Genomic DNA, 15,766 nt, shown 5'->3' with positions numbered 1-15,766 from the left:
TATTTAACGGAATTGAAATTCCTCAGTTGCTGTGATGCTAATTGTGTCCAAAGCATTAGTCCAGGTTTCTGCATTACTAATCCAGTAACATAACCACTATGCTACTGTATTGCATAATAGTAAAATCAGAAGTCATAAGCATAGGCTAGCAGAGGTCATAGCATAAGTTTTAGAACTTTCTGCTCAGTTTCCAATCTGTCTGCCACTGTTACAACTGGTTCTGAAAATGGACTGCCAGCATACCCAACAGAAACAGGAGGGCACCTCATTAAAACATGCAAAGCAGGAACTATGACCTATATAGGATCCAATACAATTTTCAGGTTTCAATATACCACACAAACTCGTCCATTGGGAGAAGACATGAGTAATCGCATCAGTGGTACTTACAGGAGCCACTGCAGGCTGCTTTAGAAATGTTCACAATAATTTTCTCCTTGCTGCCTCTTTTTGTAATCCACTCTCCTCCTTCAAGTGGCAAAAGCCAGTTCAGCTGCATGATGGAGCCATCAAAATTCTAACTTGCCAATCAGTTGTAAGTGAAGCACAACCATTAAAATGACTTGGGCCTCTTGCAAAGGACCTAGGGTGGGTGGCATGAATGATCAATTGCCTGCTGCCTACCTAATGTCCGCTGATAATCAAAACAAGACCGACAGACTTTAAGGGTATTCAAAGCACAGTTGAATGTTCCGCACGAGCCGTTAGAATATTAATACAACTAGCTTCTATAGGAGAAATTAGTTTATTTTGACTTGTTCTTGTTTCTCCATCTGTATTGACCCTTAGTCCTGTCTGCCTGTATAGACTCTTGTTCTTCTATCTGCTTATCCTAGATCTCATGCTTCTCTCTACCCTGTCCTAACTCGTGTGCTTCCCGCCTGTATTGACTCTTGTTCTTCTCTTTGCCTGTCCTGATTCTTGTGCTTCCCTCTCCTCCTGTACCGACTTTAGTGCTTTTCTCTCCAAATACTGTTTTTATTGATTAATTGAGAGCATTATTTTTAAACTTCTGGCATCACAAAATTTTTGGCTAAAACAACATTGGTGAAAATCAGTTAAGTTTGATTACTGATCATTAATAAACAGAAAATACTGTCACAAGTATTAATGCAATGCAACCAATCTATCAAAAGGCAAGAGTGGATATTAGGCATCATACCATTTAACTTGCTCAGGGTTCAGTGCTTCCTTATAACAAATTAATGCTAGAGTCAAGCACATGATACATGGGAAGGTTTAGTATAAATCACAGGGTTAGGCTTGGTAAATGTCGGCACCTAATATGAATTAGCAGTTTACATCGTATTTTATTCTGCAGGAAATATGCCTCGTTTTAGCTGGAAGTCAGTTTCTGATTCTGTTGTAGGGAAAACCAGTAGATGGCACCTCGGTTATTTGATGCTTCACCAATCTAAAAGTTAATGCCCTATTTTCAGCCATATGAATTCTGCTTACAGTTCACTAGCTTTTTTTAGGAAAGGTGTCTGGCAACCATAAGCAGTGTTTCTGTCTATGTATGAAAAGTAATTTACAGACTATAGAAAGCAGGAGAGATATGAAAAGGTTCACCTGCAGCTTTATTGATCAACAGCAACTTGAGAAATGGTTATTGGTAATATTAGGGCTTAAGTTTGTTACGTAATAACTAGAATAATATATAAAATGCAACCTATTAAACAAAGGCTTTAGTCCTTCCTAAATTAGCGATATATTTATTTTTTTTGTAGAAAAACAGAGTTTGAAAGCATTAAGCAGTGAATGGTTGAGTAGGAAGGTGTCTGGCACAATTCCTGGGCTACACTAAGTTAGATGATCTCAGCTAGAGCAGCGGTATTGGCACTTCAATGGGCCTCAGCATTTCTGGTTTAGGAAGAAGAAACTGCAGAGATTCCTGCCAAAAAATCTGCCGTTCTTACCTGGTCTGGCCTTCATGGGCCCACAACAATGTGGTTGACTTTTAATTAGGGACTAGCCAGCAACTCCCATGTCCCATAAACAAATTAAAAAAACCTCAGGAATATGCAAAGACTTGAGATTTTCATCACAAATAACAACTACAAATGCACTGAATCTTTAAAAGGAAAAGTAGTTTTTGTAGATGTAACATGTAGTACAATAACCCATTACAAGAGCTCAAAGTAACAGCCTACTCCTTGACAGAATTAACAACAATGTAATTTTAGGTTCTACTGATTTCCTCATAAAATATACCTTTCAATTTTATTAACAAACTGGAAACATAGTATCTGCATTCTGAAACAAACTTTTATGAAACAATTTTGAAGTCCATAAATAGGAGATAGACTGAGGGGAACATAAGCACTTCGAGTGAACATCTGTGCGACAAACATTCTTCCAATGAATTTCAAGTATTCAAATACATCATCAGACTGGCCTTCTGGAGCTAAACACTTTCACACCATTCTGCATGGATGAACGAGCATATTTTGTCAGTAGAGTTCCAATAGTCTGCTTCTCTGCACATAAACCCCTGTTAAAACGAGAGATTAATCAGAGTTTTAAGTTGATTGGAGTACAAGTCCTGTTATGTCAAATCATATTAACAGAGCCAAAATTAAAAGAACCTCAGTTATCCTTCCAGGGAGGGGAACGAATATAGCTAAAGAATTAAAATGTAGGGGAGTAAATTATGGTGAAAAGTTCACCTCGACATTTATACTTCTTTTTATTCATGGGATGGGGCCATCACTGGCTAGGCCAGCATTTATTACCCATCCCTAATTGCCCTTGAGAACTGAGTGGCTTGCTAGGCCTTTTTAGAGGGCATTGAACAGTCAACCACATTGCTGTGGGTCTGGAGTCACAATTAGGCCAGGTCAGGTAAGGACAGCAGATTTCCTTCCCTAAAGGGCATTAGTGATCCAGATGAGGTTTTATGACAATTGTTTGCTGGTTATCATTAGGCATTTAATTCCAGATTTTTTTAATTGAATTCAAATTTCACCATCTGCCGTGGTGGGATTCGAACCCTGGTCCCCAGTGTGTTACCCTGGGTTTCTGGATTACTAATCCTGTGACATTACCACTCTGAACAAGGAATAGTTTACAAATCTACCTCCTAAGAAATATTGCTAAGTTTTCCATATGTTTTCTGTGCTCTGCGGAATTTGCAATTTAGGCCTGATGGAAGATGTGCCACATTAGTGGGAATTCTGTGCAGCAGTAGCCAGAGTGGCCTTCATTGCTAAATAAATCCATCAGAGTTCAGGATTGGGTCATCATCCTTAGCACTACTTAGTTTCAGACATTACCAAATTTTGTTACAATGGAGCACATATTTATTATATTTGACTAGTGTATAATGATTGGTGATTTATGTATCTTTCATTCCCTTCCTTCTCACCAAACTGAAACTAAGAGGGTCATTCATTCTTAATCAGTTTCATTTAGTGCAAATCTTAATGTAGAAAGGGATGTCTTGAGGGAATAAGTATTTGTGGGTAAGGGAATATGTGAACTGGCCTACATCAAACATCAACTTCCTTCCAAAGCTGCCACTAATGATTGAATGTATGCAGAAACAGCATGGGAAATAGTTAACTATTACGAAAGCCTTCCTCCAGGAAGGTTTTGTGAAAAGAGGATTTCTGTCTGTCTGAACAGACTCAGGAGTTGATTATTAGTTCACAATTAGACTCAGATAAAGGTGTGAAACTTCTGTAATTTTCTTAGTATCCAGAGCTTTGTCAATTGGAGTAAAAAGGCCACTTGAAATTTTGCAACTCAAGTCAAAGGGGTAAGCTACAACTGGTTTGCAGAACATAAAATGACTTCTCTCTCAAATAATTAAGTAACAAATTTAGATTTATATAAGTTACTAATCTTCAGGACGTCCCAATGTGCTTCACAGCCAATGAGTTACTTTTGAAGTTTAGTTACCACTGTCACATGAGTACACAAGGCAGCCAATTTGTATACTCATAAAACAGCAAGTTGGATAAATAGTAGATGAGAGCCATCAATAAGTGCTAGCAATCTAACCTAATTAGAAGATTGTGGGTTTGTCCCATTCCAGATACTTGAGGTCATAACCTAGACTGACACCCCAGTGTAGTGCTAAAGGAGCTCTGTACTGACAGAGGTGCTGACCTTCAGATGAAACATTAAACTGACGTCCTGTCTGCCCTGAGGTGGATGTAAAATATCTTGTACACCTGATTCTGAGATTCTCATTGTTTACCTCCTCAAGACCCAGCTTTTCTTTCTTTATTTGTTCCATTACCACATATTTTTACCTTGCACTATCATCATTTTTGTCATTTAATCTCCTTTCCTTTCCCCTGCCTCGCCATCTGCTTAATATCAGTTACGTCTCTTAACTTTTCCAGTTTTGATGGGTCATCGGCCTAAAACGTTGGGTGGGATCTTCTGCTCTTAGAATAGTTGCTGGCATTGGGACCAAAGTGCACCAACAGGAGGAATCTTCCACAAAGCAACCAATTAAGAAGCCGCCTCCATGTTCTCCATCTAATTATGGATGGCAGATGGGTTTTCAAGGTGGGAGTGCAGGAATTCATGGTTCAGAGGCTGGCAGACTCCACTGTGAAACCAGTGGGAGTGCTGCTGAGGGCCAGACTGATGGAGTGGCAGAGAGGCACTGCAGTTGCCATTAGTACCCATGGAGCGGATACAAGGTTCACCAGTCATCGGAGACATCCGTCCCCATGATTTCTTCATTCGATGGCAAGGCTGTGATAGGTACAGACAGCAGTTTTGCCATTTGCTGCCTGAACATTAACAATGCTCCAACCTCCCACTGTGATAGGGGCTGGTTAGCTCAGTTGGCTGTCTAGCTAGTGTGTGGTACATAATAATACCACTAGCCCGGGTTCACTTCCTGCTCTAACTGAAATAGACTTGGGGCCAGCATCCTCATTCTGCCTCTTGGAAGGGAAAGTACTGGCAAATCACCACTGACAAAAGCTGCCAAGTAAGTGACTCAGATGAAGCTTCAGCAGATAATGAGCCAAGGGCCTGCTTTCAGGCAGAGCTCAAATGACAAATGATGTTACCCACTGTGAGGCCGCCTCCTCTCACTTGCCAAGAGGCCAACACAGCAGGGAGCCCATACGCAAGCTCTCATCGCACTCTCTGTATGCTGCTTAATTTATATTTACTTGAGCTTAAATTGCCTATCTACTACTGCTGGCTAAATAGACACTGCCACGTTGACCTCACCTCCAAACCATAACCTTCCAGAAAAAGTTCCAGGCCTGAATTTCACGCCCGTTGGGCACGCAAGGTCAGCAGTGCTGGAAGCAGCCGTGATTTCTGCTCCTGTTCGGGAACATTGAAACAACGATTTCACGTTGGCTGGCCAAATCAAGACCGGCCTGCGTGAAACGTGCCCCTACATTGGAGAAGGGCTGCTGGCAGGGGTGGGAGCGTGGCAGGCGCCGGGCCCAATGGGGACCCAAGCAGGGGGATTTTAAATCAGCTGATGCAGCACCCTGAAGACTGCCAGGATTTCCAGAAGAGGCACAGGAAGCTGGCCAAATATAAGCTACAGTTATGGTATCAGCACCGCTCGACACGCCAGGCGGGAGAGCAATGCAGGTGGACACTCTGCCCCGCTTCTCAGATGAGTGCCTGCGCACTCTCGTGGAGGCAGTAAGTGCCAAGCGGGACATCCTGAAGCCGCATGATGGCAAGAGGAAGCCACCTCACCAAACTAAGGAGGCCTGGATAGAGGTGGCAGTCCAGGTCAGCGAGCACGACATGGTGTGCCGTACCTGGATTCAATTCCAAAAACGGTTTAATGATCTTCTGCATTCAGCAAGGGACAGTACCGATTTGGCATGCTACTGTGTGGAGAAGTTTTGAAGGGTGGCCATCCTTCATGGCGCTCAGGGGTGTAAGATTCATAATAACAGAAGGCACATATACCTGTACCTGCTAAGGCTGAGAGATCAGACCTGTAGCCCTGGGTGCATATAAAGGTCAGGTGTGCAAATATGATGGGTACTTCAACCTGCTTCCCGGGGGGGTATTGCAGGTAGAAGACGGAAAGGACCTTTGTCCATACAGAAGAGAAGCCATAATGCTGCTGAGCGCGCAAGAACAGGTGGTGGGATGGCCAACCTGCTCATCCTGAGAAAATGTGAGATGGATGCCCTCGAGCTCAAGTGTGAGCACGCACCAGGGTCATCAGGTTGTGGAAAGGCAGGCGTCTTGGAGGAAGGTAAGAGTCCAGTGGACAGATGCGGGACAGGCGGTGACTGCAAACAATGTAGGGTCCTCTCATCTCAAAAGATAACATCTAATCAAGAGTCCCTGTGATCCAGCAATGACGATGGCGCCATGATTCTGCTGTCCATATCTCACCAGGACACCTAGCATGCAGTCAATATGTGATGATTGATACCGTTGACATATTGTCTTCTTTCCTCAAATGCGCCATGCTCCAGAGGCACCCGGGACCCCGAGGACCCTCAGTTGACACTGGAGAAGGAATCACACACAGATCCACCTGCGTCACACCCTGTCTTGCGACCAGGCATCAGCTCAGACACAAGGGCGTCAGTGGACTGTAATTTGCCAGCTCAGATGGTTGTGCGCTGTGGGGAGGGCATGGCACACTTGCATGAGGAGCTGGTGGAGGCAGAGAGTGCCCAGGGTGCCAGCTATTGGAGGGCTGCTGGAGACCAGGATGATGCAGAGTCCAAGGCCGATGATGATGAGAATCTGGAGTCATCCATCAGGCAGCAGATGCCGAATGTCCAGCGGGATGCGTGGAAAGATATGGCAGAGATCCCTGAGGATCTGCATGCCATTATCTCTGTCATGGAGGAGCTTGAGCGCTGCGTTGACCCTGAACACCGAGCGCACAGCCTTCTCTGTTAAGGGAGTGGTGACTCTCATGGAGAGGCAGCTCCAGGAACAGAATCAGGGGTTCCTGGGGTCGCACTCGGACCTGCAAGCCCACATTGCTTGTGGCCTCAGGAAGTCACTGCCAGTGTAAGAGATGGATAGGGCACCTAATCTCTCTGCTGAGCAGGGAGATCCAGATGTGCCTCACGCTGGTGGATGAGCTGCCTGTCACCTCTGCAGGAGCCTCCTACAGCGCTCTGGATAAGACCGGCAGCTCCTCCAGCCCTCTGCCAGTGACTGAGTGCCTAGCTATGTCGCACCTTCTTGGACAGAGCCTGCTCAGGCCCCACCAGCGAAAGGAGGACCACCAAGGTCATCAGGGCTGACACAGTCAGCAATCTGCCTCCGGCGTGGGCATCAAGATGTAGTACTCGCAAGCGTAACTTTAAGACACTGTGAGCACAGGATGGGATTGTCACGGGTGACATTCTTTCATTTCGTCGATGTTATGTTTTTTTTTTGTGTGACAGTAGCAACCATATTATGTTATGTTCCATGTCTGCAACTCTGGTAAAGATAAAAATCAAGATTTTGTTTCTGAGTATCCTTCATGTTTTCCATAGGTGCAAGCCTCATCAGTGCCTTTTGATAGCTGGCAGGGGCAGCAAACTTTATTAAAGAGGTTGTGAGGTGACATTGGATTGCCTCCTCAGAAATCTGTGGTAAGGAGGCAGCGTCCTTGCCTTGAGATTGAACCCATCCTTTGGCAGCCTAGCTGATGGTGCCTTGAATCAAGGCCTCCCTGTCTCCCTAAAGGTCCCTTAAGTCTGCCTCCACCTCCTTATCCTGTGCCTGCCCAGGATCCTCATCAGATCCATCAGTAGAGCCTTCCTCTGAGGCCTGTTGAGTTTGACTCACTATCCTCATCCTTCAACGAGCGCCCCCCCCCCCTGCCAGTGCCAGATTGTCTGCTGCACTCTGCATAACAACAATAAGCGATACTCTCTCTGGAAGATATTACAGTGCACCCACTGATCATTCCAGGCAGCGGAACCTCATCTCCAGCAGCCCAATGGTCCTGTCAACCATCGTCCTTGTGGAGACGTGACTCCTATTGTATCTCTCTTCCGCCTCTGGCCTTGGGTGCCACAGTGGCTTTTCAAGAGATATCCTTTGTCACCCAGTAGCCAACCGTCCTGCCGAGCTACAGCCACAAACAGGTTTGGCATCTGGGAGTGTCGCAGGATGTATGCGTCATGCGAGTTGCCAGGGTAACTTGCACAGACTTGCAGAATCTGGTCTTGTGGTTGCATATTATCTGCACGCTCATGGACCCTTCCTATTCAAAAAGGCACCTGGCTGACCCGCTGACACCCTTGATGGCCACAGGAGTGCAGTTTATGGCACCCTGAACGCAGGGGAACCCAGCAATAGCTGCAAAGCCTCTGGTTCACTCAGCCTAGCTGGCTTGGTTTGTCCCATAATGTGAGGACCAGTCTGAACAGAGCAGTGATGAGCTTGAAGCAACTGTGGACAGCTGATTGAGACACTCCACACAGATCCCCTACTGACCCCTGGAAAGATCCGGATGCGAAAAAATTGGTGGGCAACTGTGACCTTCAGAGCCACTGGCATTGGGTGCCCAACCACACAGTTGGAGGTGACCTCCGGCCCAATCATCTGGCGTTTGAGGTCATGGTGTCCCTAGAAAGGTGGAACTTCCTGCGGCACTGGACCTCAAATGTTGAGGTAGCTGGATCACTGCCTGTACACTCTGGCAGCAGAATAGTGGTGTCTTCTGCGGTCCCTTCTACCTTGCTCTCCCGGCTGGCCCTGCACCCAGTGTGCCTGCGCCTCTTCTCCCAGAGGTCTCTCCCTGCGACACCTGGCCTCTCCTCCCTTCTGCCCCTCTCTTCCCCCTCAGAGGAGGTTCCAACATTGGAGTAAACAATCCCCATCTGCTGAAATGCAGGTGGCACTATCCTGTGCACTGAAGGCTGCACTCAGCAGAAGTCCTCCAAGAGAGTTGACAAAACAAAAGAGTCCTCAAAACAAAGCATATACTTCAGCAGAAACCACAGGAAAAGGTCTGAAATCTCAGCAGTAAACAAGCAGCAAACTCTGACCTGAACTCCCAACAACTCACACAGCCAATGCTCTGCTCTCCTTTTATCCAGCCCTTGGATGAGAAAAGTGAAAAATTGTGTTGGCCGCCTGCCCGTGTTGCCTGTGTGATGACAGCAAAACCACACGGGCAATGTAAAATTGCCTTCAATTGCACTTTTAATTGCCTTAAGTGGCTGATTAATTGTCAGCGGACTCAATTCCTAGTTCCGCACGTGCCCATCTACCATAATATTGCATGAGGAGTGCGTGATGAAGTCGAGACCTCACCCATGTCTTCCCACACGATTTTATGGTTTATCGGGTCAGGTACGCATCCGCTACTACCGCGTCAAATTCTGGCCAGGGGATAGTGATCAACAGTGGGAAGATAAGTTGATTTTGGCTCTCTAGCCGCTGTGCACTGCAGCCAATTGAAATGCTTCCATCTTAAATATCCAGCTCAACAAAAGTCATCAAACTGCCACATAGAATTTGAAAAAAATGAGCATAAGACAGCAAGCAGTATGGTCCATTCTTCTACAATTGTTTACCAGGGACTGCCAAAACCCTCTTTGAAAGCTTTTATAGGATTGCATTGCATGAATTGCACAACATAGGAAAACAGAGCAAGAGTCATGGTGACTATCCAACTGTTTCTTGAAATAGCTGACAAGATGTGAAATATGTGAAACCGCTAGCAAACCCAGTGATTAAAAAAGCCCCTCAGATCAAAACCGCAATGTCAATCAATATACTTCTCATCCAAATGTTATTCACATTCCTCATTGACCTCATTTCACCATAACTCTGCAAACTCCCACAGCCTCACATACTCTCCCTATATTTTTAATTCTGGTTTTCTCCGCATCTGACCTTCCTCTACCATTGTTGGCAGTCTTCCAATCACCCTGATCCTACGTCCGGATTTCCCACTTAAACGTCCCTTTAACTGCCTTACAATACATCTCTCTGACCAAGCTTTTAGTCACCTCTCAACTCTCCCACAAAGGCTTGCTATTAATACTTTTCTTCTCAGAAAAACATCCTAAGGTGCTTCACTATATTAAAGACAATAATTAAATGCAAGTTGTGGATAAAGTTCAGTGATTGCTTGTATCCAATTAATTTGTCAGTGTGTATGAACTTATCAAGAAAAGGTTCTGGTAAATGCCCCTTTCTGTAGCTAAAAAGTTCAATTCTAGAAGGTCTTGTGGCTCAGCACATACCCTCTGAGACAGAAGCTCCAGGTTCCAGCCCCACTCCAGAACTTGTTGGCCATGGAAAGTGTCATGACAAGGTTCAACAGGTTGATAATCAGTCTGCGAATCCTTCCAACATTTTCCCACTTGTCCCCAGGAGGTAAAAAAGTATTTGAAGATACAAAACAAACAAGAGTTCAATTCTACCTAGGATTACTACTATATCCCATAAATAAAATTTCTGTGAAATTTTCTAACTCTTGGCCTGTGGAAGGCAGTGTCCATTGTACTTGTAATAAGAACAAAAACATCAACAATGTGTACATTTAAGTGATATCTCCGATCGCATACATTGTTGTTTGCTTCCTTAGGCTTATTCAATCTCCCCTCAAGCTTCATGCTTTCTACTGTTGGTTGTGCTCAACACCCATTCAAGCCTCAAGTTAGTTCAATTCCCAATTCACTTTGCTTCAGTGCTACTGGTTTCATTTCATATTCATTCTACACTTGAGCTTGATCAACTCTCAGTCCAGCTAAGGATGCAGTGAGATTGGGATGACTGAGATGCTCAGCACTGAGAATGGGGGAGCGAGAGCTTGGTTCATAAGTCAATGCCGAGAAGCTGGGGAACTTATTATTTATTCATTCATGGATGTTGGTATCACTGGCACAGCTAGCACTTCTTGCCCATCCTTAACTGCCCTTGAGAAGCTGCAGCCCTTGTGGCAAAGGTACTCCCACAGTGCTGTTAGGTCAGAAATTCCAGTATTTTGATGTAGCTATAATGACGAAATGGCGATATATTTCTAAGTAAGGATGGTGTGTTGCTTGAAAGAAACCTTGGAGATGGTAGTGTTCCTATAGGCCTGTTGTCCTTGTTCTTCTAGGTGGTACAGGTTGCAGGTTTGGAAGGTGCTCCCAAAGAATGTGATTGGCTGCAGTGCATTTTGTAAATGATGTACTGCAGCCACAGTACGCCAGTGGTGGAGGGAGTGAATGTTTAAGGTGGCAGAAGGCGTGCAAATCAAGCAGGTTGCTTTAACCTGGATGGCATAGGACTTCTTGTGCTTTGTTGGAGCTGTTCTCATCCCGTCAAGTCTCGAGTATTTCATCACACTCGTGACTTGTACCTTGTAGATGATGGTAAGCTTTTGGTGAATAAGGAGGTGAGTTGCTCATCACAGAATATCCAACCTCTAATTTTTTACTTGTAATCACAATATTTACATGGCTGGTCCAGTTCAGTTTCTGGTCTATGGTGACTCCCCAGAATGTGAATAGTGGGGGATTCAATAATGTTAATGCCACTGAATGTCATGGGGAAATGGTCAAACTCTCGCTTATTGGAGATGATCATTGCCTGGGACGAAATTTGCTTTTAACCTACCAACCCAAGCCTGAATGTTGTCCAGGTCTTGCTGCAGGAGAATGGAATTGAAGCCACAATTGGATCAGCCATGATCTTATTGAATGGTGGAACAGGCTCGAGGTGCCAAATGGCCTACGCCTGCTATTTCTTATGATCATACGGGCATAGACTGCTTTATTATCGGTGGAAATGTAAATGATGTTGAACACGGTCATCAATGAACAGCCCTGTTTCTGACCTTATGTGAGAGAGAAGGCAACTGATGAAGATGGTTGGGTCTAGGACACTGCCCTGAGTAACTCTTGGAGTGATGGCCTGGGATTGAGATGATTGGCTTCCAACAGACATAATTTGTGCTAGGAATGACTCAAAATACTGGAAAGATTTCCATCGATCCCCATTGGCTTCAATTTTACTAGGACTCCTCGGTGCCACACTCAGTCAAATGCAGCCTCGATGTCAAGGGCAGTCACTCTCACATTACCTCTGGAATTCAGCTATTTTGTCAACGTTTAGGCCAAGACTGAGATCTGGAGCCAAGTGATCCTGCAAAAACTCAAACTGAGCATTGGTCAGCAGGTCATTGATGAGTGAGTCCCACTTGATAGCAGTGTCGATGACACCTTTGCTGATTATTGAGTGCAGGCTAAAGGGCCGTAATTACCAGATTGGATTTGTCCTGCTTTTTGAGATCAATACATACCTGGACAACTTTCCACTTGGTCGGTTACGTGCCGCTGTTTTACTGGAGCAGCATACTAGAAGTGCGCTAGTTCTGGAGCACAAATCTTCAGCACTATGGCTAGGATGTTGTTAGGGTCCATAGACTGCTGTAGCCAGTGTGCTCAGCAGTTTCTTGATATCGTGTGGACTGAATAAAATTCACAGAGCTTGCTCCTCATTAGTCGTTTAATTGTTCATCAAAAGCAGGACAAATCCAACCTGGCCAATTACTGCCCCATCAGTCTATGCTCCATCATCAGTAAAGTGATATCACCCATGGCTCAGTGGGTAGCACACTTGCCTCTGAATCAGACGATTGTAGGTTCAATTCTCACTCCTGAGCACAAAATTCATGGTTAATGCTCCAGTGCTGCGCTGTTGGAGTTGCTTCCTTCGGAGGTGTCAGCTGTGGCTCAGTTCATAGCACCCTCGCCTTTGAATCAGAGGGTTGTGGGTTCATGTCCCACTCCCGAAAAAACCAAGAACTGTGATTGTACTCGACAGAGTTGCAATCTGTGACTGTTGATAACTCGAAAGAGGATCAGTAAAGTGATGAAAGGGGTCATCAACAGTGCTATCAAATGGCACTTGCTTAGCAATAGCCTGCTCACTGACACTTAGTTTGGGTTCCACTAGGATCACTCAGCTCCTGAACTCATTACAGCCTTGGTTCAAATATGGACAAAAGAGCTGAACACCAGAGGTGACGTGAGAGTGACTGCCCTTGACATCTAGGTAGCATTTGATGAAGTATGACATCAAGGAGCCCTAGCAAAACTGGAGTCAATGGGAATGAGGGGGAAAACGCTCTCTCTTGCCTAGCACAAAGGAAGATGGTTGTGGTTGTTGGGAGGCCAATCATCTCAGTTCCAGGGCATCACTGCAGGAATTCCTCAGGGTACTGTTCTAGGCCTAACCGTCTTCAGCTGCTTCATCAACGACCTTCCTTCCATCATAAGGTCAGAAGTGGGGATGTTTGCTGATGATTGTACAATGTTTAGCACCATTCTCGACTCTTCAGATACTGAAGCAATCTATGTCCAAATGCAGCAAGACCTGGACAATATCAAGGCTTGGACTGACAAGTGGCAAGAAATGTTTGCACCAGACAATGATCATCTCCAACAAGGGAGAATATAACCATCGCCCCATGACATTCGATGGCATTACCATCACCAAATTTCCTACAACCAACATCCTGGGGGGTTACCTTGACCAGAAACTGAACTGGACAAGCCATATAAATACTGTGGCTACAAGAGCAGGTCAGAGGCTAGGAATCCTGCAGTGAGTAACTCACCTCCTGACTCTTCAAAGCCTGTTCACCATCTATAAGGCACAAGGCAGGTGCATGATGGAATACTCCCTGCTTACCTGGATGAGTGCAGCTCCAACAATATTCAAGAAGCTCGATGCCATCCAGGACAAAGCAGCCCACTTGATTAGCACCCCACGCACAAACATTCACTCCTTCCACCACTGACGCACAGTGACAGCAGTGTGTACCATCTACAAGATGCACTGCAGAAACTCGCCAAAGCTCCTTAGACAGCACCATACAAACTTACAACCACTGCTATCTAGAAGGACAAGGACAGATGTATGGGAACGCCACTACCTGGAAGTTCCCCTCCAAGCCACTCACCATCCTGACCTGGAAATATATCGCCATTTCTTCACTGTCGCTGTGTCAAAATGCTGGAATTCCCTCCCTAACAGCACTGTGGGTGTACCTGCACCACATAGACTGCAGCGGTTCAAGAAAGCAGCTCATCACCACCTTCTCAAGGGCCTAGCCAGCGACACCCACATGAAGGAAATAACCATTTATGGCTGGGTGTAGCAGGACTGCAGAGCTTTGATCTGATCTATCAGTTGTGGAATTGCTTAGCTCTATCAATAGCCACCAATTCCACTGTTTAGCATGCATGCTTTACCAGGTTGACACCTCATATGCAGGTACGGCCGGTGCTGCTCCTGGGTCTGAAATCAGAGCCAGCAGGCTGAGGGAGTGGAACTTTGGGTCTGAGGTCACTGCTGGGGTGTAGAGATAAACTGAGAAGTCAGGCTTGGAGGGAAGTGTTGGGAAATAAGCAGCAGTTGGGACAAGTTCCTGTTCCATTGCACCTGACCTCAGGTGGTTGGAGCAAAGGATTATATTCACTTTTTTTTTTTAATTTAAAAAATGTTCAAGAGCAGTGAAAGCAAAAGAGATTTGAAATTGGCAGGCCAAGATTCCCTAAGAAATAACTGCAACCCCAGAGACAAGCGGTGACAATGAGGCAAGATGTGGATCAATTCTAATTATTGAAAGAAAACAAATGTGAAATTCCTGTTCCTACTAGCCCATGGAAGTCTCACCACCCATCAGATTATTACAATTGCTGTAACAGATAGGCTTGTTGGGTTTTATGTACTTCTCCCTTTTTTTATATTTTTAATATGCAGAACTCAGCAAGTCACAGTGAACAGCACCAGACAACAAAAGCTCAGATATAAAAATACCCACTGGATATATGGAGAAATATCTTCCTCAGTCCACTTCGCTCTGATGTTAAAGAGACTGTTGAAACGGTCCTGTGTGCTCTCCGGCAGATCCTCTACATTTAGTTGAAAAATCACTTGTGGTCTTGAATTTCTATCCACAAGAGCTACACCCTGTATAGTAGAAAAATATGGAAAAACATGCAATAAAGCACAAAATTAAAAAAGGAAATTTGAAAATAAACAGTTTCATTTTAAAATGAATAGTAAATATGCAGTGACAGAACACTTATAATTCAGCTTAGGTTCTCTGGCTGGAAACTAAATTTAGACTGAAAACCAAATTTAGACCATATTAGGTTGTGGTGGGGGGATGAAATCAGCCAAGGTTCCCACTCCTGATCACCACCTTTCTGGAAGTGGATGAGCTCAGTTATATGATATCATATCAACTGAGTTATATATCATATCCTGCTAATGTTCACAGTCTAGGATCATATGGAGAATGACCACGTGAGTGAGTTTCTGCAGAGTATGATGTCCCTCAGCATTGTATTCCAGTATGGAGTTAATGACTTCAGTAGAAGAGGAGGGGAAAAAAAATTAGCATGAAAAAGTCTGTTTTTATTGGTTTGTTTCTCTATTTTATGACTCAAAAGTTGTTTCATGAGCACTCCAAATTCCTGACTTTTACCAAAATCCTGCTATGCTTTGAACTTTTTATGCATTGTTGTAAAAGAAACACAGCTTCAAAGATAGTGATATAATGCATGGTCAGTTTTCTATTTACCCTTCACAAACAAATGAAGTGGAAAAAAAATGCCAGTATTATGGAGTACATGTAGCTATTGCTAGCTAATAGATGTTCACATTTATACAGAGGACTCAATCTAGAACAGGAGCAGGTGCCATCTCTCTGCAGAGCAGTATGCAGGTTTTGCTTTGCTCATGGTAATTTCTATGATGCCTGGGAGGCTAGCTGGTGAACCGCTTGCTAATAGTTCAAACAATAAACACATTCTCACTTTGTCTGATTCCTTCTCGCTGGGAG

General features: G+C 44.6%; 1 protein-coding gene across 2 annotated transcripts in view; it reads right to left on the bottom strand.

Moving 5' to 3' along the window:
- Positions 1-1,562: 1,562 nt before the first annotated feature.
- dscc1 (DNA replication and sister chromatid cohesion 1) overlaps positions 1,563-15,766 on the bottom strand; it is a 60,029-nt gene continuing 45,825 nt past the window's right edge. For both annotated transcript variants that reach the window (XM_078540149.1, XM_078540151.1), the window contains exons 8-9: positions 14,741-14,889; positions 1,563-2,494 (exon numbers count right to left, since the gene is read on the bottom strand). In XM_078540149.1, coding sequence (XP_078396275.1) covers positions 2,389-2,494; positions 14,741-14,889 — 255 coding nt within the window. In that variant the 3' untranslated portion in view covers positions 1,563-2,388. The remainder of the gene's footprint in view (positions 2,495-14,740; positions 14,890-15,766) is intronic.

Source organism: Cetorhinus maximus, chromosome 4 (genome assembly GCF_964194155.1).
Source record: "Cetorhinus maximus chromosome 4, sCetMax3.hap1.1, whole genome shotgun sequence".
In the NCBI taxonomy this organism is placed as follows: domain Eukaryota; kingdom Metazoa; phylum Chordata; class Chondrichthyes; order Lamniformes; family Cetorhinidae; genus Cetorhinus; species Cetorhinus maximus.
This window is presented reverse-complemented; position numbering and strand designations above follow the sequence as displayed.